Source organism: Heloderma suspectum, chromosome 6 (assembly GCF_057233095.1).
Source record: "Heloderma suspectum isolate Gila_16-S chromosome 6, 16-S_ref, whole genome shotgun sequence".
NCBI classification, from domain to species: Eukaryota; Metazoa; Chordata; class Lepidosauria; order Squamata; family Helodermatidae; genus Heloderma; species Heloderma suspectum.
The window spans coordinates 128,074,033-128,098,058 of NC_139463.1; the positions used below are offsets into that span (position 1 = coordinate 128,074,033).

The window sequence follows — 24,026 nt, forward strand, 5'->3', positions numbered from 1 at the left end:
ACACACGAGACGGGCATAGGTGGGACGTGGAACTCGTCGTCGCCCAGGTGTCCCTTGCGGCTGGGCTGCACTTCACTCCCATGTTCTTTAAAAGAGAAAACGATGGACAACTTGCCTGCTGGGCTTGCAAGGAGCGCACCCACGGAGAGCAGCGCACCTTCTTCAGCGGTGAAGACGACAAACGTCTGCTGTGCTACTCTGACATGGGCTGGCAAAGAACAGTCATCACGGGCCATCCAAACAGGCTCAGTTTGCAGGCCAGAGGGAAGCCATCAGCACGCGAGAGGCCTGGGCCCTCGCGCCCCTGCCTGGCTCCCTTGAGGCACAGCAACCCGCTTCCATTCCGCACCAGCTGGCCGAAGGAGAGGGGACAGCCCAGAGGGTGCCCCGCCCCGAGAAGGAAATGGCTGCTTGGGAACAATTCACCACAGCAGTAAACTGGCTGTGCCCTAGCCCGGGGGTGGCGCTGGGGCAGTTTCCTTGCCCCACCTCGTCCAGCCAGCTGCTGCGGGGGGGGGGGCATTGTGGGTGAGCCCCAGCCCCAGGATCAGCCTCTGTGCCCAGTGTACCTATGTAGCCCCTCAGCCTCTTTATCCGCAAGTCTCCTGGGAGGACGAGAGTGAGCCGGAGCGAGCATCTAGCGGCCTGTCCAACCGTCAAGCCCATTCTTAACAGGGGCAAAGGGAGACACAGGAGACCGTGTAGCCCAGCGGGCAAAGTTGGAGTTCTCAAAACCAGGGGCATGCCACCCTCTGCAAGTCCGACTGATATCCTGCGTTTCTCTGCCTAATGGGACCCAGCCTGCCCTCTTCCCCCGGCAGCTAAGCACTGCACTATCCCAGTAAAATCCAAGTCTTGGCACCCAATTCAGACGTTCAACAGGCAGCTCTAATCAGACAAGTTGTCCCCCTGGCTTGGGTACTGCCTGAAAGCACCACAAAGCATTTAAGCCCCCGCCCTGCCCCCTGCCCACACTGGCAAACCCCTCCCTGTTGTGAGGACTGAGCTCCCAACAGCCTTGTGTCTGAGGTGGCAGGCCAAGGCCTGAGGTGGCAGGCCAAGGCCTGAGGGGAGGCCTAAGAGGAGCCACCGAAATTAGTCTGACACTGCAAAGGCTCAGAACCCATCTCTCTCCCCCAACCCCTCCCCGTTTCCACCCCTCCCAAGATGCAGAGGCTGGAGGGGTCATACAACACTCTGCCACCACTCCGACAGGACCATTTCATTCCACTGATGGCCCAGGTGGAGGCCACCTTGAGGGGCTTCTATTGCCATGGCCACATACCTGGCAGAAAGAGAGAGAGAACACGAACACATGGCAGGCAGGCAGGACAGAAAGCAACCTGGCATGTTTTTTTTCAAGAGTTGGGTTTTTTATTCTTTTTAAATACTGTACAGTGAAAAATAAATAGTCTCAACCGTCACAGATCAAATTCCCCCCTTTCCCCACGCACAAACACGCAAACTTGAGGCAGGCACGCCAGGAGCATGGTCTGCTGCATCAGCTTGTCCTAAGCCTGTCATTTCTCTTTTTGTCTTCCACAGTGTTTCAATAAAAGGAAAAGAAAGAAGGAAAGGGTACTCACTGGGGGGGCCGAGGAGCCACGTCCCACGCCTTCCCCTTCCCCTAGCGTGGCGGCACTGCCTCCCCTACCCCACTGCAGAACTGTGTCCTACCATCGAGGTCTGGACCTGTCTGGGGAGGGGGGAGGGATCAATCGAAACAGCCATAGAACCCTCTGCACTGGGCGGGCCAGCTCTCCTATCTCGGACGTAACTGAATCCTTGCCTTCGATTTTGAACGAGTCGAAGAATAAAGGAAAAAACAAGAGCACTCCGCGCTGTGTGTGTGTGTGTGTGTGTGTGTGTGTCTGCATCATCAGAAGGCACAGGTTTCTCTCTCCCTCTCCTTTCCCCAGTTTGAATAGCCGGTTATTTTTTCCTCACATTTGTTTCAAAACAAAAAATGTTTAAGTCACCAAAACAGATGCATGGAAGGCGTAGTTTCCCCCCCACACACTGTTTGCACCTCTCAAAAGGGGGGGTAACGAGCTCAGGTAGCATCAGAACCCCCCTTGACATAACAAGAGGGCAGAAAAAAGAGGGGGTTTAACTGCCCTGTCTGGCTGCCGTTGCTGAAGCTTAACCTGGATGTGTCAAGAGCTGTGGTAAAAAGAGTTTCCCATCTTTGGCAAGCTTTTAACGAGCACTAGTTAATTACCTTGGGATTGGGTTGATTTGTTTTGCTTTTTTTAAATAATGGTTTTGTTCTTAAACAAGAGATTGGTGTGGTGTTTATTTTGTTTCTCTTAAGATGTTGCAAGCAGGTGAAAAGTAGGGATCATTTCATTTCATTTAAAGGAGGGTTTGGCCGGCTGCGACCCAGGGGGGCTTAGGACACCCCATTCACCATGGCGGCTACCACCTCCTCCTCTTCACCGCCAGCAGCAGCAGCATGTTCTCCATTCTGTGAAGGGCCATTGGCAACCTTACTGTTGGCCTCACCCTGGAAGTGAGAACACAACAGGTGGTCAGTTTAAACGTACAGAGAACCTGGAGAGGGGCGTTGGGCACTGTCGTGCCTAGAACACAACTGGTCCCACCTGAGCTTGCTCCAGAGCCCCAAACTGTGGAATTCCCCAAAGCCCTCTGTGTACAAGGTGTAAAACTCTCCCACACCCCACCTGCACCCCCTTGCCCGGACTCACCTTCTGCCTAGGTGTGTTGTCTTCAGTTGACTTCTCCCGGCTTTCTTGGCGTGGGGGACCCTGACGGCTCTGAGACTCTGCCCGGGAAATGTAGTCTGCCACGGTGACTGTTGGGATGGGGAAGTAAGAGCATGGAAGGTCACAAAGGAAGGTGAAGTGGACTACAACTCCTAGCCTCTCTGAGGGCCATTTTCCCATTTCAAACGGGAGGCAGCCCCCACCTCTGTGAAATCGATTCCTGTATCTGTCTTGTCAAGGAAGAAAGGGAGGGCAGGCATCACCTGGTTGGCGGTCCCGACTGATAGAGCCATCCACACGGTTGCCACGGTTACGCCGGCGCCGGCTTCTATTGCGTCTCTGAGGCTTGGACTCCTCCTCTGGCAAAGAGAGAGGCAGATGGTCGGCTGTGCCTTGGCCCACCTGGCCCCCAACCTCCAAGGGGAGAAGAGTCCAGGATGGCACACACAGATCAAGGGGCAGCAAGGAAGTTGGGAGCCATTCAAGCAGCCCTGCCGGATCACGTCTGCCCAGCGTCCTGCTACCTACGCTGGCTGGCCAGGTGCCCTGTGGGAGGCCCACCAGCAAGGCCTGAAGGGAACAGCCCCCACCACCATCCCCACTTCTTGTCAGCACCTGACAGTCAGCTGTGCGGTGCTCCTGAAGACAGGGGCTCCTTTGGGCTACCATAGCTGCTTCCCAGTTTCATCTCCGGGATCCATTCTTCCGCCCCTGCTGTATCCCCATCTCCCAGCCCCCCTCCTTCAGGCCTGCCAGGCCCCCTCCCCACAACCCTCCGAATCGGGGGCTTCCACTCACCCACACCATTCTCACTGACAGACATGCTGTCGGACTCAAGGGCCCCGTCCATCATCGTGGCATCCTCGTCAGTGCGGCGCCGACGAGAGCGGCGCCGGCGGCTGCTGACCGGCTGCGACTCACTGGCATCTGTGTCTGCGGTCTGGTCCGTTTCAGTGTTGTCCAGAAGGCTGTAGGGGTTGCTGTCAGGGTCTTTCAATACTGCACAGAGAAGGGGAGAAGCCTCCTACCGTCAGCCAGTCAGCTTGGGAAGAGGGGCAACACTGAAGAGAGACTATCAAGCTTTCTATCGAGCTCTTTGTGAGGCTGCATAGAGCCTGATGAAGGAGCAGGGAACCGTTCTGAGGGACAGCAGCCAAAGCACAAGGGGATGAGAGAGCCACTGATTCCCTGAAGCAGGGGGGATGTGGACCCAAGCCGTTCCACTTGTTTGCTCCACGCTCTCGAGACGATTTGGGGCCAATGCTCCCTCTCTCCCCATTGTTCTGAGGAGAGAGGAGGCTGAACTAGGGATCCATTTACTGCCTGACTGGGTGTGTGCGTGCGCGCATGTGTAACTGTCCGTGCTAAGTATCAGAAACGGTTCAATTTCATAAGCAAAACCAGAACAGGAGGAGGGGGAACATGTGGTCAGGACTGAGAAAGCTCAAGGGGCGTTAGGGACACCCGGGGGGGCATATCCCCCCCCCCAAAACATCCAGTTCTTAGCCTGGGTGTTTTCTAAGAGGAAGAACAGCAGGCAGGCCAGCCAGCCATCAAAGTAGCAAATGGAGATCCACAATCCACTCCTGTGCCTTCACCCAAGAAAATGCAACCTAAAAGAGCTAACAGTTCAGTGGCCTCTGATGGGTGCCTTTGGGAACTACCCAGGACGCTCACAACTTCTGAAGCCAGCCAGTTGCTCAGCCCAGGACTCCTGCCCAGCATTACCAAAAGGTAGTTTGGTTCAGACATGCAGAAGAATCCCGTGCTCCCTGATTCTGGCCAGAGGGCCCCAAGAAGGTGCTGTGTCCTTCCATACCTGAACTGATGGAGGAATTGTTGTACTTGCTGCTGCTGCTCCCGCGAGGCACGGGTGCAGGGCCCCGCGCACGCCCTGCCCCTGACCGCCTGCGGTTGTCCTCCAGGCGGGGGTCACGGTCACTGGGCTGTGGGCAGTCGTATTCGTCCCTCTTTTCTGACTCTGTCTCTGAAGCGTTGGACATATCGGAGTTGGTAGCTGGAAAGACACAGCAAGCAAAGAGAGGATCCCAGGGAGCAGCTTTCTCCTGCTGTTCAGTGGCTTAGCTGCCTCGCAGCTTTCTCCCGGGAGCCTGGGTTCCAGGGGCCAACATGCTGGGGTTAGGAGACCACCCTGGCTGCACTAGACAGCCAGCAGGACACCGCCCGCCCAGCCTCTCCTCTGACTCACCATAACCAGAGTTGGGTCCTCTGCGCCCACGGCCGCGCCCACCATAGCTGCCCCCATAGGTCCGCGTGCCATGTAGAGAGGAGGAGGTGCTCTCATCGGTGGTGTAGCCGCCCCGCTCCTTATCCGATCGGCTGGAGAGGGGACGGAAGCCCAGGCCGATCTGGCGCAACTGCTCATCTATCTGCAGCCTTTCTAGGCGCAACTGCTCCACCTCCTGGAGGGAGAAAGGGGAAGGCGGAGAACAGAGCCACAGCGCCTAGAGGGTAACCAAGGAGCCCAGGTAAAAAAAAAGCATTGCCGGGGCAGCGAGGGGGGGAGGAATCCTTCTGCTCTGGGGGCTGGAAAGGGCACCAGAACATTGCGCTGGTCATCTCTCACCCAGCCTGTAAAGCTCGGAAGACCAGCAGCAGACACAACTGCTGCCAAGATTCCCTCCAGGCCAGGAGTGGCAGCAGAAAGAGCTGTGCAGCACTGCACAAAAAGCACCCGATGGCTATCCCTGCTGCCTCTCCTGCATTTAACCAACCATTCAATATGGTTACTCTAATCCCACATATTTCTGAGGGAGAGGTTGCTACTGCCATCCCTCCTGGGAGAACCACACACCAGTTCTATCACCCAGCACCTCTTCCCTAAAGTAGGTGGCAAAAATGCTATTGCTTGAGGTCCAGGGTCCCACAGCAGATCAACCCCACTGTTAGCTTCCCAGGAAGGCTCTGGATCTGTCACACATGTATGGGCCATGGCACACCCCCATGGCTCTGGCAAGGGGAACCATGCCAGTCTTACCTGAAGGTAGGACAGATGGTACTCCAGTAGTGCCTGGGCATTGCTGATATTCTCCCGTGTTCCTACAAAGATGAAAGGCACCATCCCCTGCAGAAGGAGGAGATATATTGGCAAAGGGGACAAGAGCAGATACCTCTGATCCAGGACAGAGAGGTGACTTGGTGACTTGGGCTGCCAGCTTTAAAATTAAGTATTCAGCTAAAATATTCACTGCAAAATCAGCAAGCATACCACTTAAAACCAGGCATTCGCTCACATTTTATGCTCCAAAAGCCCAGGAATATGGCGCTTCAAGAAAGCAAACTCTATCTCGACCACAGCAGGATAAACGGAGTGAGTGCAAGCAGCAGGGCTGGGTGCTGGCAGGGCAGGACAAGCAGGATCAGGGAAGAGGCAGCCCGAGTAGTGGCTGTGCATTCCTGCAATGTTACGCGACAGCAGCAGTGTGTTGTAGTCGCCAGCGAATTACAGCAGGAGACAATTTGTTACAAGAATCTGAGTCATTTTTATAACCCCTGAAGAAGGCCTTACAATAAAAAAAAAGAGGCCAAAATGTGTCAGGCTTTTTACTAACAAACCCTTGTCCAGCAGCCTGAGATGATTCTTAGAACAGGGAGACCCAGCTTCAAATTCCTGATCAACCCTGAAGAAAACAGAGGTTTCTCTCCAAACACTGACATGTGACTTTCTGGTTCTTGCCCAGCACATGCCAGCAAGAATGATTTGGCGGGATGTGGTGGATGGGCAGAAAATAGAACTGGGTGCACTTAGCTTCCAGGAAAGACGGGGGGGGGGGGGGCAGGAGCATGCGGTTTTGAAATGGGAGCAGGGGACACACAGACAAAGGGGCTGCTGGCGTCTCCACTCTCCAGCCCAATTTACCTCCTCCCTGGGGTTCTTCTTGTCGTTGTCACCTTCCACCCGCACTCGGACCACGCCAGATTTGTCCACGATCTCCTGGATGACTTTACCATTCTTGCCTATCACCTTTCCTGCAGCAAAACGAAGGCAGGCAGCTGAGGGGTGTCATCTAATAAGGCACACAGGCACAATCCCCACCTCTAGGCTACTCCCTCGCCACTGGCAGAGTTGCTCTGATGGCCTGGAGAGTCCCTGCCCATTCTCAATGCTCCAAGAGAAGCTATCAGGAACAGAATGCTCACAAACACTGCAGTCCCTTTAAGGAAAGCAAACGGCTGGCTTGGTTGGGAACAACCTCACACAGGGCCTAGGGCTGAGTCAGAATGCAGCCTGCTGGTTGGAAAGGAGTGGCCAAACAAAGGATCTTTGGAGGCTGCAGCCACAGACAAAGAGAGAAGGCGAAGCCAAGCTTCCCAGACTGAACTAGGTGCCGAGATCTTCCTTTGCGAGTCCCCAATAGTACTCATCCTAGCAGTGTTTGAGGAACAGTTCTGCCCACTCGAGTCCTAAATGGTTTGGAGAAGCAGCACTCAGCCCTTCAAGGGCTGCTTGATGCTCTTTCAGTCCCTCCTTTTCCCAAGCAGAGATTCTGCAATTGACGCAAAGGCCAACGCCGGCCAGAGCGGGCTTTTGACTAGAGTGTCAAGCACATCTGGCATTGGGGAGAGAGATAGAGAAGGAAAGGATGTCCGGCAGCTGTGCCCTGGAGCCGGAAACAGCTTCACTCACCAACCAAGTTTCGGGGGACTTGAACAGAGTCTTCAGAGAACTCCAGGAAGCTCCTGGCCTGCTTACAGGCTTCTGGGGTCTGTGGAAAGCAGAAGGGCAAGGCATGGCTCGCAGTGTAACACCACACTGCTAGGCTAGAAGGCCCGTAGATGCCAAGTCCTGCTTGGGTAGCCCCCAACTGCACCTGACGTGGGCTAGGCGGAGGCATGGCCCCTCATGTCTCCGTTCCCCAGGGTTCATGCCTTTTTGCTTAAGCTGCACTGCCCGCCAACTTTACCCCCACCCCAGCCCCCACCCCCCACAGGAACCTGGGATTTCTGGCTCTGATTCCCAACCATGGGCAGATGACAGCACCCACCCACCACATGGGCTTGGCTCTTCATCTCCACATACTCGCCCCAAGAGAAAGGAAGCCAGCCCTACCCTGCTTCAATACCCAAGAGTCCTCAGAGGTGGCCCTTTAACTCCTCACCTCCCCATAGATGCGGAAGGTGCAGGTCTCCTCGTCCAGCTCAATGGCAGTGACACCTAGCACTTTGCGGGCCTGCTGGATGTTGGCCCCGTGGGTACCGATGGCCAGACCCATCAGGTCCTCCCGCACCGTGAACTCCTCCTGGAATGCTGATGCCAGCTGCTTGCTCGTCTAGGGGAAGCATCAGATGTACGATGGGAAACAGTCAGCAGCCCCCAGAGATCATAGGAGCCCCAGCTCTTTTTAAGTCTACTGCCAAAGCCTTAGGAGTAGCCGCTGGCCTTAGCCCAGCCCACCCCTCATAGCCACCAGGAGGGCTGCCTAGGCTGGAAGGCAAAAGCATCAGGGCTAGGCAAAGGAGTCTGGGGGCTCTCTTAATTAGAACTCTGGGGATAAAGTGGATCTTATTGGATCAAGAATACGTAAGCATCTGATTTTCACAGGCAGGAAGTGCTCCAAAATGCAAACCCAACACTGGTCCAAATAAAAAGGAATCCTTCTGCACCTCCTTTGCATGACCCAGCCTTTTGAGCCAAGACAGCAACTGGCCCAGAGTCTTAAGTTCTCAGCCCCACTCCCCAAGACACTGGGGACAGGCCCTTCCTCGCCTGCATTGGGTGGATTCTCTGACCTCCAAGTGCTTGTTGGCCTCCTCATTCCGGGACATCAGCATAAGCTTGGTTCGGATGCTGCGCAGATGCATGTCGCCCAGCAGAGATGCCCTCTTGACAGTGGATTCGTTTGTGGACTGCGAAGGGAAAGGAAACACCAGTAAGTGGTCCTCTTCTGGCAAACAGGAAGAACGTAAGCGAGGGCACAACACAGAGCTACCCCATCCGCAGCAAGGAGGAAACAGCTCTGAGACCACCAAGGAGCAAAGCCCTGACTTGGTCAAGACAACAGCTCCACATAAGCGCCCTATTTGTGAAATGAGAACATTAGCGTCACACTACACAGGAGATCATAATGCATGGCGCATTTATGCTTTATGCAGTAATATTAAGACAGCCGCATTAAAGCTGGGCCTTGCCAGATATCAATCTGGTTTGAACACACCATTCTTTTACAATTCAGGTCAATTAACACTGAAAACATTCAGCGGAAATGTCTTGTTGAAGATCCTGGAGGAGATAATTCCTCTGAGATCTTTATGCTCTTAGTGCAAAATGAGAGATTCTTTACGAGTCTAGATGACAAATATGTGGGTTCTTGAGAGAACATCCACAAAGGGATTGTAAAGAAGTTGTGTTAAAAGTTCCAGCTGTGCATTTAACTGTCATTTGAAGTTCTGCCACTAGAGGGGAATGAAGAGCCATGTTTCACAAGCCCAAGTTGCAACTACGAGACAATGCCCAACAAGTTTTCTGCAAGTCTGTTATGCTTGTATTCCCTATAAATATACAGATATAGTTATACACACAGACACTCTCCACAGAAGAGAGATGGGGCCTTACAAGGATGATGAGTTCGCTGCTTGTGGAACTGAGGAAGATGCAATTTGCACCCACGGCCTTCTTGAATTCTTTGTGGACATTTTCATTTGAGCAGCTGTGGAGTAGAAACAGGAGGAACGTAAGTCACTTTCGAAAGCCTGAACATCACTGGCAGCTGCTAAAAGCCCAGAAGCCAATCTGGAAAAGAATCAGCATGGGGCAAGGTATCTGCATCCCCCCAACTCTGTGACACTTTCCTCCCTCCTCTGACCCCGCTTCACCATCTCAAAAACTACTTGCTAGCACCTCATTTCCTTTCTACCAAGAAAGTCCCAGTTAGGCTTCCTCTCCCAGATTCAGGAGATGCATGCATGTTGCAAGTCAAGTTAAGTTCATGCAGATTCATGATCACGTCCATGGATTTGGCAGATAATTCCCTGGTGTGCACACACACAACTGTTAGCTCCTGCTCGCACTCACGCCTCCTTGAGATCCTCTGGCACTGCAATGGTGAATTTGAAAAAGCTGCACTTGGTGGCCACTTTGCTGGGGTTGACAGGCCGCAGCCGCTCCAGTGTGACGATCTCATTGTAGATGGCATCGCAAGCAGCATATTCTATGACGTAGAACTGCGAAAGAGAGCAAGAGCACAGATCATCTCTGAGCCACAACCTGGCAAGGTGCCCTGCTGAGATGCAGAAGCCGAGAGAGGCAAAAGGAGGAAATATGGTCTAAGGTTCTAGTAGGTAGTAAGAAAAGAAAATCCAAAGGGGATGGGGTGTGAAGCTCCCAGGCTATGAATCCTATCTGCTCCCACTGCCACTGGGAAGGGAAAACCCATGGCACACTCTTCCATGGGGTCACCCCAAATGGCAAGCCCCCCTCTCTTCACTTTGCTGCCCTACCCACCCATATGATGGCGTCACGGTCTTCAGCTCCAATGCAATTCTCTCCTGGATGTTCAGAACGAGCAATCACCGATGGACTAAATGATTGCCACCGTGTGAGGTGAGTGGGGACATCGACCCTCCTCCGTCAAAGGGCCAGAGGGGCTAGTGTGCCTGGAGACTGTCATTCCTAATCCTACCTTGCTGTCAGTGGCTTGGCTCACTTGCTGAGTCACCTGGAGCCACCTGCTTTGCAATGCCACCACGCCACCTCACTATTCCTACTCCTAGCTTGCAGCACAGCAGTTTGGATGTCATCAGCTGATCCATGGCGCTCTGCTGTGGACATGAGTAGTCCATATCTTGTGTTAGCCCGAGCAGAAATGAGACAATAAACTGCTGCTCCTGCACTGAGAGGCTCTGCTCGTTAACAGGTTAAAGAGAAAATACCAGCCTGCCTGCCCCTTCCCTGAGACAGGGTAGATTCTCAGAGGGAGATTTTGTCCCAAGACTTACATCTCCTTTCATCATGCGGACCCTGGCCAGCCACCAGCCACATGGCTCGTGCTCGTTGGCTCGGGAATAAACCTAAAGGGACAAAGCAGTCTAAGTTCATGGATGTCCTCATCCAACAGCTTCCCACTCTCCCCCATGCCCCCAAATTAGTGGAGGGTGGGGGAGAAGCCCCACACTGGCCATCACTCACCTCCACCTCATCACCTTCTGAAATCTCTTTGTTGTAGTCTGTGGGTGGGGGTAGCCGCACATCACCAAAGGGGATTTGCCTTTCAGGCTGCCAGCTAGGAAAAAGCAGAGTTATTCCGGGTGACAATGAGACTAGCTATATATGAACAGAGGGCACCATTTAAACAAGCCCAGGGCGAGAGAGTGATGCCTGTGGCTAATCAATGTCAAGAGTTCAATTTCACCCAGATGAAAGTAACAGACACCTTAAGACCAATCCCACTGTAAGCCATCTCCCGCAACCCCCAGCCCAATTAGAAATAGCTGGTTTACAGAAATACACTATGCATATCCCTCACCCCTGCTAAAGAGATGTCCTCTTCTCTAATGATGCAGTATGGTGCATTAGTCAATTGCACCTCACCTGAACTCCCTACCTGCTACTAGCAACATGCTTTGTCAACTACAGCTACACATGCCTGTAAGAACCCCAATACATGCACCTAAACATTCATGTCACCTAGGAGCTTTAATTTCCACTGCCCATAACCCCAAGCTATAAAAGGCTGGCTCTCAAATATTCAGTGCTGGCTCTTAGGCACCACAACCATTTGGTAATGCCACTGTCAGAAGAAAAGGCTACGTAACATTTGTGTTTTACTTTATTCCATAATGCAGTAACCTGACAGACAAAAAATGTCCTAGACACAAAACCCATCTGTGCCACGAAGACCCATGTTAGAGCTTGTGGCAATGATTAGCTGCCCACTACCAATGTGCATCATCTGAAGGAAAGCTTCAGCAGCCTCCCTTTCAGAGGGAAACTATGTGCCAGCCCTAGAGAGAAAGTGAACAGAAAGGCAGTCTCTATTCCCACTCCAGGTTTGACATAGGGAAGTGGCAGCAAGCATCACAGAGGGCTCTTCCAGAGGGTGGCTTGGACTTGTCAGACTCCCCAAATAAACATGACCTTTTAAAATCTGTATTTAAGTTTTAGTTGATTAAAGGTACCACTGAGGTGTTTAAAATCTGGAACCCAAAAGCACTGCAAGCTGAAGGAAGCAAACCCGCCGAGAGCACTCAGGAGCTTATAAACCATCTCTAAGTGCCTGGGGGAATGAGAAATACAGGTGAACTGAAGCTACCCACCCCGCTTGGGGAACACCACAAGGAGGGCTGGCAGAATTGTACAGAAAGATGCTATGAAGTTCTGCAGGACCCCACAGGGGTTTCAAGCCCATCTTCCTCCCTCTAGCAGAAATCCTGCTAGAGCTGTGTTCCCAGCCTGCCACAGCAAAACCCTGGGAACTGGCCGTGGTGCTGCAAGGCTGCCTCATTAACTGCAGCGGAATTAGCCAGTATTTACATACCCCCATGCTATCGCGGGTGGGTAGACTGGAGGCCAGACACAGCTGCTGGCAGTGGGCCAGCTTCTTTCCTTGCTAGCTCCTACCTCCTGATAAACAGAGCCCAGCTCCTGCTGCCAGTACGTGGAAATTCTAGCAAAGCCAGCACCTGCTGGTTCCAGGGAGCAGGGCCAAAGCACAACCTCAGCCCCCGAAGCTGAGGAGAACAGAGCAGTCGCTTGACTGCGGTGGCTGGGAGCAGCTCCCCTCCTGCAGCTGTTGCAAAGCAACACGTGTCTCCTGATGTTTCAGCTGCTAAGGAATGACCTTTGCAAGCAGCTTGAAACTCCCCCCCCCCCAACACACACACTTCTGGCCTGCTGTTGAGTTGGGAATTTGAGTCACTCCCCCACCTCCACCCCCAAATAAGCAACATTCAAAAATCCCCCCAGCTACTCACAAGTGCCACAGTACTTGCTGTGAGAGAAGTTTCCAACGGACACAGTGAAAGCCATAATAGGGCGGCTGGGGTAAAGCCCTTCCCCCATGCCGACTTGGGTGTGATGCAATCGAACATCCCACTGCCACCCCAATGTTGCATCATCTCTACCTCTCCCTCTCTCTCTCATTTCTATACCACCCAATAGCTCTCTGGGTGGTTCACAAAAATTAACATGGGGTTCACATGGAGGGAGAGGGGAGAAGACTAATTGAATTCCATGATGCAGCCTCTGCTGAGACTCTTGGCAGACAGCCCCCCGCCCCCCCATGAAGGCATAGGTTAAACCATTTAAACAGGATTGGAAAAATCCTTATGTTTGCCTCAAAAGAGATAAAAAGTTCCTGGGAAGGTATACACTAAAAAGAGAAGGGAAACAAAGCCAAGGCCAGGAAGCTCATGCCATCACTTCCTGGAGGAACCATCAACTGGCCTGAGAGAACTCTGTGGCTCTATGGCTTGTACAGTTTTGGTATTTCAAAACTGTAAACTACTTGGGTGCCTTGGCAGAAAGGTGGGATAGACATACATTAAATAAAGTTATTCTCATTAAAGAACATCCTAAATGTTGCTCAAAATAGTGAAAGGGGGAGAGAGGGGGTTTCACAGAAAGACAATGCAGATCCATCTCAGTCAGCCAAAAAGGCAAATGCTCCTCACCTGGCCATCTGTGTCTGCACCATCTGCCTGAGAATCAAAGCCCAGCCCAGCAGCTCCAGAAGTGGACTGGGAAGTTTGAGGAAGATGCTACAGGAGGCAGGAATCTAGAGGTTTACCAAAATCAGGGGTGGGCAACTCATAGGGAAAAACATATGGAGGGCTACAACTCCCATCAGCCCTAGCCAATGGTGAGGCCATGGCAGTTGTAGGCCAAGACATCTGGAGGGCCCCAAGTTGCCCACCCCCAACCTAAGGGCTGGAGGCCTATCTTGTCTGAGCAGCAGGGAGACAGCCAGTGCTCTCCAGGAGGGGAAGGGGAAGCGACCAGAGTCGCGACGATGCAGGCCATCCCAGAAGGAGGAACAGAGCTCCAGAATCCCAGCACCTGTTTCTCCCCCTGCACCCAACTCCCAATAAAAGGCAGGCAAAGTTATGAATATAACAGCATTTAGTGGGTCAGAGCAAGGGACCTAGTGGGGCCAGCAACTCTTCTTGGACACAACGCAAACAGTATTCCAAATTCCTAGGAGCCAGCGCTGAATTGTGGGCACCAGCACCCTACTCAGGATTGAGTCAAGATGGCACAAAGCCAGAAAACAAGCTTCCAGGTGCCAGGCAACCCAGCACCTCCTCTGGGAACTCTGTGGGGTTCCATCATCAGAGGGGCTCTGAGCCAGTATACCTGGATTGTACCCTTGGAACTGCCACAGCAGCTCATCTTCTGAATGAATTATTTTAAGAGCACAGGAATAGCCACTACGAGACAGTTCCAAAAACTGTCAACTCTGTTGAACAGCGATGGGCCTACACCTGCCAGCACTCTCCAAACCTTCCTTGAAAAAGGGCAGGGACCATCCGACTGCATCTGTGCTGAGACTCACTTGTTCTCGAAGGATATCGTGACTGAATCTTCATGAACATCTTTAACAAAACCCTGCAGAGGAAGGAACAGACAAGAAACACTGCATTAACAGCACAGCAAGCAATCCAGAGCCGGTGCAAGTCTCCCACCACTGCTGTGTCTCCCCACTCCCAGTGGTACAGGTGACCTCTGGGACATCCCCTCCCACAATGCTTGGCTCTGTGGAAGGACCCCCTCAGAGGCAAGCATTTGAGTCTGGCTTGTTCTCTGAAAAGCTGTGCCAGCATCTTTCTCTGGCCAACGCAGTTTTACAGAGACCGCCTGCCCTCCGGCTTGCGTTGAGAGGATTCTCAGCCTGAGCCAAGGGCACGTAGCTGAGATCAGCTGCCCATCCTCTAGTTCGCTCAGAGCAAAACAGAGGGCGGGTGATTGCTCCGGAGAGCCCTGCCAACCGCTCTCTCACTGCAGCATTTGCCACAGCAAGAGAGAGGGGCTGGCGGGACTCACTGGAGCACCCGCGAGCATTGCTGAAGGGATGGCTACTTGGGAGAGCCCTGCCAGTCCTCTCCAAAGCACCCACAGGAGGCGGTGGCTGCCCCTCCTAGTGGGGGCGGAGTGGTGCAATTCATCATCCCTCCCACTCCACTGCCTGAATCGGGGGCTTCCCTCTGCTTCTTGGGAGGGCCAGCCCTGAGGAAACCACCCAAAGCTTGTTGCTTGTTGCCATGAAAGAGCAAAGGAGCAACACAGAGGCCAGCAAAAAGCTGCAGAGCCACTGGACTGCATCAACTAGACCCAAGAATCTAGCAGCCTACCTGAAGTACTACTGTGTAAGCAAGAGCCTGTGCAAAACAAGGGATGCTAGTCACTGCTGAGTACATGAACTCATGTTCAGTGCAAATCAATCACTGACTCACAACTACAGAACAGGCAACCATGCCACAGAAGTGACCCTCTGGAAGCATTGTAAGGCACTACCCTTGACTATAACTCAATAACGAATAACGTGCTGGCTGGAAACTGGAAACATAACCAATGTCACACCATCTGTTTGGCTCTTGCTACAACAAGACCAACTAAATTCAGGGGCAAACAAGAGAACGTGCTTAGTTAGAACACAGTGCAAGTACAAACCACAGCCCGCACTCTGAGGTCAGTTCCCAGAGAGCCTCCTGCCCACCCCCTCCCCCTCATAGGTGGTGCAGATCATCCCTGTGCTCATAAGAGCAGTGTGGAGTGTGGCAAAAGGGAAGTTCCCAGGGGTGGGGAGTGCAGAAGTGCCAGTACGACGCTTCTTAAGCAGCATCCAGCCTCCCCACTCAGCGCTCTGAAGTCCTGCAGCTAGACAACCGAATCAGCCATCTAGCCGTGAATGCAGAGCGGCTGGAGCGCAGAGGAGGGTTTGGAGGCGGCTGCCTATCCCAACAGGATTTCCCCCTAATACTACAACGTGTACCCTACTACCAATAGGCTCTTGTGACAGGTTGTACCCTGCTCTTCTTCCAGAGAACTCAAAGCAGCTCAGCTGTGGTGCTCCCATGCAGCCAGAACTCAAGGCAGTGATGAGGGTTTTCCGGGAAATTTTCCAATGCAAATTAGAATCATTTGCATCGGAAAATTTTCAGTTTGCATTGGAAAATCACTATAAAGTGATTTAATTAAGCATGTTAACTAAATACAAGTAAACTAACCAACAAAGCTTTAAAAAGTACCAGATGCTATTTTTTTGTCCCAATACATCTCATGTTCTGAAATATGAGGGTGGGGGATTAAAGCATATTTAATGTGATTTAAATGTTATATTATATAGACATTTTTATTGGAATATTTGCAAAAAATTAAAGACAATAGTATGTATTTCCCTTACATTGTTTAAATGTAAGAAAGGAACAAAGGTACTGAAAACTGTTGACACATTATTCCAGCCTTCTCCAACCTGGTGCCCTCCAGATATTTTGGATTACAACTCACAGCATCCTTCAGTCAGCATGGCTGCTGAGATGCTGTGTGTTGTAGTCTAACACTTCTGAAGGGCACCAGGGTGGGGAGAGCTGAACTTGAGAGGGTGGGGAGAGTTGAATTTTAGCCACGCAAAGAACTGTGCATTACATACTGACAACCACTCATCTATTTCCACTAGACTTCAACTCTCTTCCACTGAGGTTGTTGGGGCACCTTCAGTTTTGCTGTCACTACTTATTAGCTCCACTACACACAGAAACATAGATGTATTTCAGCGATGTACATGTATTCTCTCACATACTTGCGAGGGATCATCACCTGACAAACATCAATTGAAACTCTGAACAGGCAAACTTCAGAGTTGCAATTGGCATCTATTCATTGTAACTAGTGATCTTATGGAACAGAAAATTTTCCAGAAGAAAAATAAAGCACTAGAAAGTTTTCCAGAAAATTTTCCACCCCACATCATTGACTTTAGGCCAGAGCTGCTTCACTGCTGCAGCAGACTTGCCCTGTTACAAAACTCAGTGGAGAAAGCTGGCCCTAGCCTGCCCATACATTTATCTCTCCTTGGTGCTGGTGGAGGTACTCAGCAGGGCAAGCTTTTGGACGGATTCCCTGCTCTCCTAGGAGCCCTCTTATTTTTGGCCACACAACTAAGTGCCTTGCTGTTTTGATTTATTGATTTAAAAAAAGCAACATTTTATCTCACCTTTCCTTAAAAGTCCATGATGTTGCAGGACAAGAAGTGGGGCTGAGACCTGAATTGTCCAGCTTTCATGAACTACATGTGAGGCAAATGCAAGTAGCAGTGTTAACTCCTAACTAAAAATTTTCCAGGGCCGCTAGAAAGACAGAGTCCAGTGGGGGCAAACTGTTATGGCAAAGTGCAGTTAAGATTAGATTGGTTAACCGATATGTGTGGAAAGACATTGCATTTTAGTGTGCACATGAGGGGAATCCAATGAGATTTTCTATATGGAAGTCACACCTGGAATAACTGCTGTTTTCTGACTTAAGAAGGGTGAGATTCCTCCGCCAACCCCACCCCTCCCCTCCAAGGCTAACATGCTTTGTGAACTCTCCCTCCTCAAGATTGCCATGATTTGCCACTTTTTTGCCCTGCCACGCAGATGGATTTAGAAGGGAGAGTGCAGCAAGCCTCTCTCTTTTCTTTCCCTATTCCCCCTTTCTTCCCCCTGGCACTGCCACAGGGAAGAAAGGGCAGCTGCAGAGTTACTCTCAAGGGAGGGAGACAAAAACATACTCTGAGTCTGGAGCATGATGAAGGCAGGGCAGAATGTCCCACATGTCTAAAGGGTGACAGAAAGAACAGGTGCTCCTGGGGACAGATGCCTTCTTTGCCAGCTGCCCACCTACAAACAAATAGCCACACACCCCACCCCTCACAAGTCATCTTAGAACTGTTAGCTCCATAGGCAGCAATACCACTATTCCAGAAAGTAGAACCCACTGGAACAGGGAAGAAGACAGTGCTGGTAATATCTCCACCCATCCCCTGCCAAGCATCTGAAAGAAGCTGCCTTTAGTTAAAAGTTGTGGTAGTAGGCAGGTAATCTAGTATATACAGCAGCCTTCCCCAACCTGGTGCCCTCCAGATGTGTTGGACTACAACTCCCAGCATCATCCAGTTAGCATGGCTGGCTGCGGCATGCTTGGAGTTGTAGTCCAACACATCTAGAGGGCACCAGGTTGGGGAAGGCTGATATACAGTACCCTCGACTAAACGGAAATGGGGACTTTTCCCGAATCTCATTAGAGACAGGTCTTCCCTCAGCAGCATGCCTGAGATGTCTCTTATGCTCCCTCTTCCCAGGGTCCAGCCCTCTCTTTAGCAAGTCTGGATATTGCCACCAACTTCATCACCCATGAAAACATACAGACATCTTTCTCTAGTCACTGCCTATCATGTTCTACTGGCTGTGCCTTGAGACCTCCAAGAGAACAAATTCTGCCCCACGTTCTCCGCTCAGAGCAGACTATACAGAGTAACAATAGTCTGACCATTCAGCGGGTGACAAGGAAGCAGAAGGGGTACCACCCAACAAGGCCCTACAACAGTGTAACAGGAGCAGGACCAAAGGCTCCTGAGTCTGTGCACACTGCTCCTTGTCTGTCTTCATTCTCCCACTGCCCGCACAGCTCCACAATTGCACCCCGCCCCCTTTTAAAGCACTGCTGTGCCTGAAGCTATATATGTCTCCGGCCAGCAGCACAGACAAGATCACCTCCCCCCTTCATTCCATGAGACCAGCACATAGTGACATTTATATCTCCCATGTTCCCTACCTCAAGGCTGGTCTACCTGCCCTCTGGGTTATGCAGCCAGGGCTAAAATAAAACTGCTGTGCAGGAACTTTACTGTGCTTGTTACACCTTGTTAGCATTTCAAGGAACCTTTTCTTTCAAGCCCCCTTCCTCCCATTCATTTGCAAATCTTCTAGTTGTGGTGGACCCATGAATTCACAGCTGATCACTTACCCTGTTGTGCACCTCAGTATAGAACAGCTGCTATGCACCGAAAGTTCCCTTCTCCTATTTCTGCAAGCCATATACTCATTGTCCATTAGGCCCTCCATACAAAACTTTGGTTTGAGTTCAACACAACAGGATTCCACCAGCATTAACACCTACAGGGAATGTGGATGTATAGTCCTACACACAAAGTATTCCAGCCTCACAAAGGGCAAAGTATTTTAAATATCAAGTATTAGCCTTAAAAAAAATATGCATCAGGTTGACCAACACTGGGGCTGTTCTAGATCTAGCACAACAGCTATCACTAATGGTAGTTACAATTACCCTTATGTATGTGGTGTATTATGCCACCAGCGGTTAGGGAGTATCAACGCGCTCACGACTAGTTACTACCAATGTTCTACTGCCACAGAAGCAAACTCCTATAAAGAAGACAAGCCAAGTAATCTTAGACCTGTGCATTAGGCAGAGTTATAACTCTAGAAGCATACAATATTTGCATACACAAACAATCAAGAAAAAAACATCACTGAAACTATGCCTGGGTGTTCTAGAAAGGGCCACTTGCATAACTCACAGTTGTGCCTGGCAGACATCTGCTTTTACTTTAGACCTTCCCTCCCCTTTCCTTTTTAAGAAAAAGGTCTTCCAAGAAAATCTTTTAAAAGCTCAGGAAAACACAAATGAATGGATTTGTGGCTGGTACAATTGAGACCACAGATGGTATTACAGTAGCCCAGAAACAGCACAAAGCTCTGAAGAGGCAGCTAGCTGCAGGACTCAAAAGATAGAAGTGAATTTGGGCAAACTGGATACTTCAGCCTGAAAGACAGTTAGCAGCGTAACCCCTACACATCTGGATACACCTTTAAAATGGGTGTGAGGGAGAGTATGCCATTGTGAAAAGTTAAGTGCTATTCACAAGGCTAACACCTCTCCACAGAACACTTGGCTGAGGAAGAACATTCCTACTTTCTGTTTTATTGCAAGTCCTCTGGGCCAGGATATCTCAACAGCAGCAATAGTTAAGCAGTTGCACTCCAAAGAAAATGAAAGGATGGTGTGTGTGAGTAAGAACTGCTAGAGAGAAGGATTTTGACAGCGTAGAATCCTCAGTGAGAGAGTCCAGGAACACAGGAAGTGTGCCAGATTACTGGTGCATCTAGCACAGTATTGCCTACTCTGACTCCAGTGGCTCTCTGGGATCTTTTACATCACCTGCTACCTGATCCCTTTTAAGTGGAGGTGGCAGGGACTGAATCTGGGATACTTCTGCATGCAGCACATGTGCTCTGCCACTGAGCTGTAGTCGGCATGTACGAATCTGAATGCTTTTCTCCTCTCCCAGTTTCTCAGGCTGAGTGTCTTCTGAGGACATGTAATGTGATGGGTGTTTTTTGGCTGGTAAAAATGTTATGCGATAGGGTCGGATAATGAATTTAAAAATAACTTACTTGATAAGGAATCTGTGGAAATACCACAGCACAGGGCATGCAAACAGGCTGAAAATAACTTGCTCCACTCTGAGAGCCAAGGATTAGTCCTCAAAGATTTCTATATCTTTGATTTGTGGCCATCTTCATGCCAGAAACTGGCTGGTGTGACTCCACTCTGAGGTGGGAGGTCTAAAATTAGCAACACAATACCCTCCCCTCACAGCCAAATTCCCCAAGGCTTTCCCAACTAGCAAACTCTTCTTACTATATAACAGAGGCCAAACAGAACATCACCACTCTACAGAGACCAACTAAAGTTTTGCAGAATTCAGGATCTCACATCTTAGGTATCTTGCTTCCTTCTTTTTGCCCGCTGACCCTCATAACCCTCTAATTCCACCCCTGAACCACGTCTGATCCTCAGCGCTACACAGGACATTTTTAACCGACGGCAGACAACTTTTGAGTTCAATGACTCTATGAAATCCTCTACTCCTAGGAAGAGAGGCTAGCTTCCCTCCTGCCGCTATGCTGAAAGGGGAGGAGGGGAGAGAATATTTGCTTTAATATGAAAAAGTGCAGATCTGGAGCTGCCCAGCCAGCTGGGACTTTAAAGGGCTTTGTTACAAAACTTGTTCCCAGCCCTATGTTAGAGACAGCAAACATTACCTGAGAAACAGAGATCCTGTTACAATTAAAAATGGTCTTAAGTCCCCTACACTGCATGTAGGAAACTGCAAAGCATGCTAGCCTCCAAACTGGGAAAATGAGATCTCAGCTGGAACCAGGTCTGTCGTGGGGGGGCCTTGTGCAAGTCACAAGGGCAATTTACTCCCAAGACTGGATCAGGAACATGCATGCACACAAGACAGGAAGACACTAATGCTACTGATTGGACAGAGCTAGCACCCCCCCTGCTTCATCACGCATTTGAATATACAGACATGTGAAGCTGTCTCATACTGAGTGAGACTGGCCCATCTCACCCAGTACTGCCTACTCCAATTGGCAGCATCTCTCGAACAGAGGCATTTCCTAGATGTCCTACTTCAGGCCCTTTTAGGTGAAGATAACAGGCACTGAACTTGTAACCTTATATATGCTTATGCGCCACCATCAAGCTACAGCATTTACCAAGGAGAGTTATGCTCCCAACACCACCTGTTTCTTAAAAACATACTGTCTTTCCTCACAGGGCAGCAAGGTACTTCAGACGGGAGCCTATAGCTTCGAGAAGGAGTAGAATTGCAGTGCCCCCCATAACACACATATCTCACCACCTGGGTGATAGAGCCACTAGTTGGAAGGAACATGTGTCTCTGCCAATCAAGGAGCAAACAGATACAGTTACAAGTACTTGCATCCTTATTTCCTTACACAATAAAGGGAGAGTAAACTCGATTGCACTGTGATATAAATATATTGCTGCCCGCCAGATGCCTGCTGACTAATGGAGCTCATAGCTTTCAAACATGTTTCATTTTAGATAGAATACTAGGCTGATTTTAGAATGTGAGAAGGGCCAGGAACTGAAATATGCCCAATGAAGGAAAACAAAATAAAAATAGCAGATAAGGGTGTTGTGATACATGTGCAACAGAAGAGACCCCCTAAGGGGTAGGCAATCTGATGCCCTCCAGATGTTTTGGACTACAACTCCCATTAGTCACAGGCAGCATGGTCAATAGTAAGAGATTATAGGAGTTCTAGTCCAAATCATACAGAAGGCACTGAGTTGCTTACCTCTGCCCTGAACTATCCACACAGCAGGTCCCATGTGCTCACTAGAAGAGCTGGACTGGATCAGATCAAAGGCCTCCCTAGTCCAACATCCTATTTCCCATAGTGGCCAGCCAGATGCCTCTTGGGAAACTAAAAATCAGGAGAGGAGACAGCCTTCTCCCACTGTTGATCCCCAGCTACTAGCATAGTGCCTCTAATCCTGGAGGTAGCATATAGCCATCGTGACTAGTAGCCGCTGATGGCCCTCCTTTAAAGCCATCCAAGTTGGCAGCCATCACCCTCATTCCCCTGATCACCCTGCCAATGAGATCAGGCTCTACGACAGGAGGAGAGCCTGACATTAAGCTGCATCCAGGCCCTAAGAAGACCCACGAAGATGCTGTATTTGCTCTTCTTTCCACAGAAGTTACCTGATCTCTCTTCACAGCCACCTCAAATTTCAATTCCATCGCAGCATTCCAGATCCACCTGGTTCCTTCAGCTCTAACCAACACTCCCCTCCCTCCTCCATCACCACTCCCCTAGGCGTGCAGCCACACCACAGGTCTGCAGGCACAGTGCTCTTTCTCTATACCGGGGTTACCAAGGCCCACTTCCTCTGCCTTTGCAGGGCCTTGAATGGTCCTGTGCCCCTTCGGCAGAGCTCTACTTTCCAGCAACCCCAACTCCTCCCCTCAACACCCCCCAAATGTCTTCCCCCAATTCTCAAATAACCCCCCTTTAGTGGCTTCATCCCCAGGACGTCCTGCCACCGGTACATCCCATTCCACACACATCCTGGAGCTCTTTGACAGGTGCCTCTCCCTGTCAACCCCCGCTAGGGAAGCTGCCCCACTCAGCTCTCACACACACTCCATCCCAGAGCCGTCGCCCACGGGTCCCGTCGCCGCACTCCGCACCCTTCAAGTCAGCCGCAAAGCCTCCCCGACCCGACCCCGGGCCAGGCCGTCCTGAGAACGACACACCCCGAGTCATCGTCCGCCCCCCGCCCCAAGGCAGGCAGCCTGCCCGCGGCCTCCCCTCCGCGTCCAGCCAGCCAGCCAAGCCTGGGACGCCGACGAAGAAAACGGCGACGGCCCCCCTGGCAAATACACCCCCTGCCATGGATCTCCACGGCAACCCATCGGGCCCCGCCCATGCCGGTCTCCATGGCAACCGCTATTCCTCCTCCTCCTCACCTTGTAGAAGGCCCCGTTGGAGCCCCGCACCTCCACGGGCAAGCCCTCCATAGGCCCCGCGGGGGAGCCGGGGGAAGGGCAGGCGGCCGCCGCCAAGGGGGAGGGCGAGGGGGAAGCGCCGCCGCTCCGCGGGGGTTGCGCCGCCGCCGCCGGTGGGGGGATGGGGGCGGGGCGGGGCCCGGCCTCCTCCGGCTCCGCCACCGTGACCGGCCCCAGCCGTGGCCTGGCGCGGCCCGGCCCCACTCGGCTCGCCCGTGCGCGCTCCTGCTCCTCCGGCTGCCCCCACCCGCCGCGGCCGGCGCCGACAGAGAGAGAGCGAGAGCGCGAGCCGGAGAGAGACCTCCCCTCACGGAACGCGCGCCCCCTCCCCCCGTGCGTGCCTCTGTGTGTGTGCGCGCGCGCGCCGCGCCTGCGCCGCAAGGAGGCGTCCTCCCCCTCGCGCCGGGCCACGCCCACCGCCCGCCGGACGCTCCAATCCCGAGCGCCGCCTTCGCTCCCCTCCTAGCCAATCGCAGGCGGCGCTCGCGCCCCAGAACTCGGGCCAAGAGGAGGAGGCACTCCTTCTCTCCGCTCCGCCTCCTTTCCTCTCGATTCAACTTCACTCTCTTGTTTCCCCTCGCAGCCGCCGCCTCCCCCTCCCGACAACCAATGGAAAAGGAAAGGGGGGTTTCTCAAGACGCCAATCACAGCAGCCTTTCTTTCCCAAGGCGCAGGCGCAGTAGCCCTTTCGAGCGTTAGCCAACCCCAGAACGGGACGCAGAGAGTCCCGTCTCTACTAGCCAATCATGAAGCGATTATTTCCCTTCGGAACCAATCTTGAGGCTCTTTTGTCGTCTCCCTCCTTCTAACCTAAACACACATCCCTTCATCCTCTTAACAGTTTCATCCCGCCCGAGGACGTCCCCCACCCCAGTTATCACAGGTAGAGTCCCGCCTACAAGTCAGGCTCTACCCTATCATGATTGGATAATTTTTCATGCCAATCGAT

At 51.8% G+C, this 24,026-nt stretch overlaps 1 protein-coding gene across 1 annotated transcript; it reads right to left on the bottom strand.

Moving 5' to 3' along the window:
• Positions 1-1,359: 1,359 nt before the first annotated feature.
• FXR2 (FMR1 autosomal homolog 2) lies at positions 1,360-23,487 on the bottom strand. The gene is made up of 17 exons (XM_084806785.1): positions 23,039-23,487; positions 14,237-14,289; positions 10,873-10,966; positions 10,683-10,754; positions 9,760-9,908; positions 9,301-9,394; positions 8,478-8,594; positions 7,847-8,017; positions 7,375-7,453; positions 6,607-6,716; positions 5,725-5,811; positions 4,936-5,149; positions 4,546-4,743; positions 3,525-3,725; positions 2,990-3,085; positions 2,709-2,815; positions 1,360-2,506 (listed from the first exon to the last, which is right to left on the bottom strand). Exons 1-17 carry the CDS (start codon positions 23,087-23,089, stop codon positions 2,393-2,395), a joined length of 2,007 nt encoding a protein of 668 aa, XP_084662911.1. The 5' UTR covers positions 23,090-23,487; the 3' UTR covers positions 1,360-2,392.
• Between the last annotated feature and the right edge of the window lie 539 nt (positions 23,488-24,026).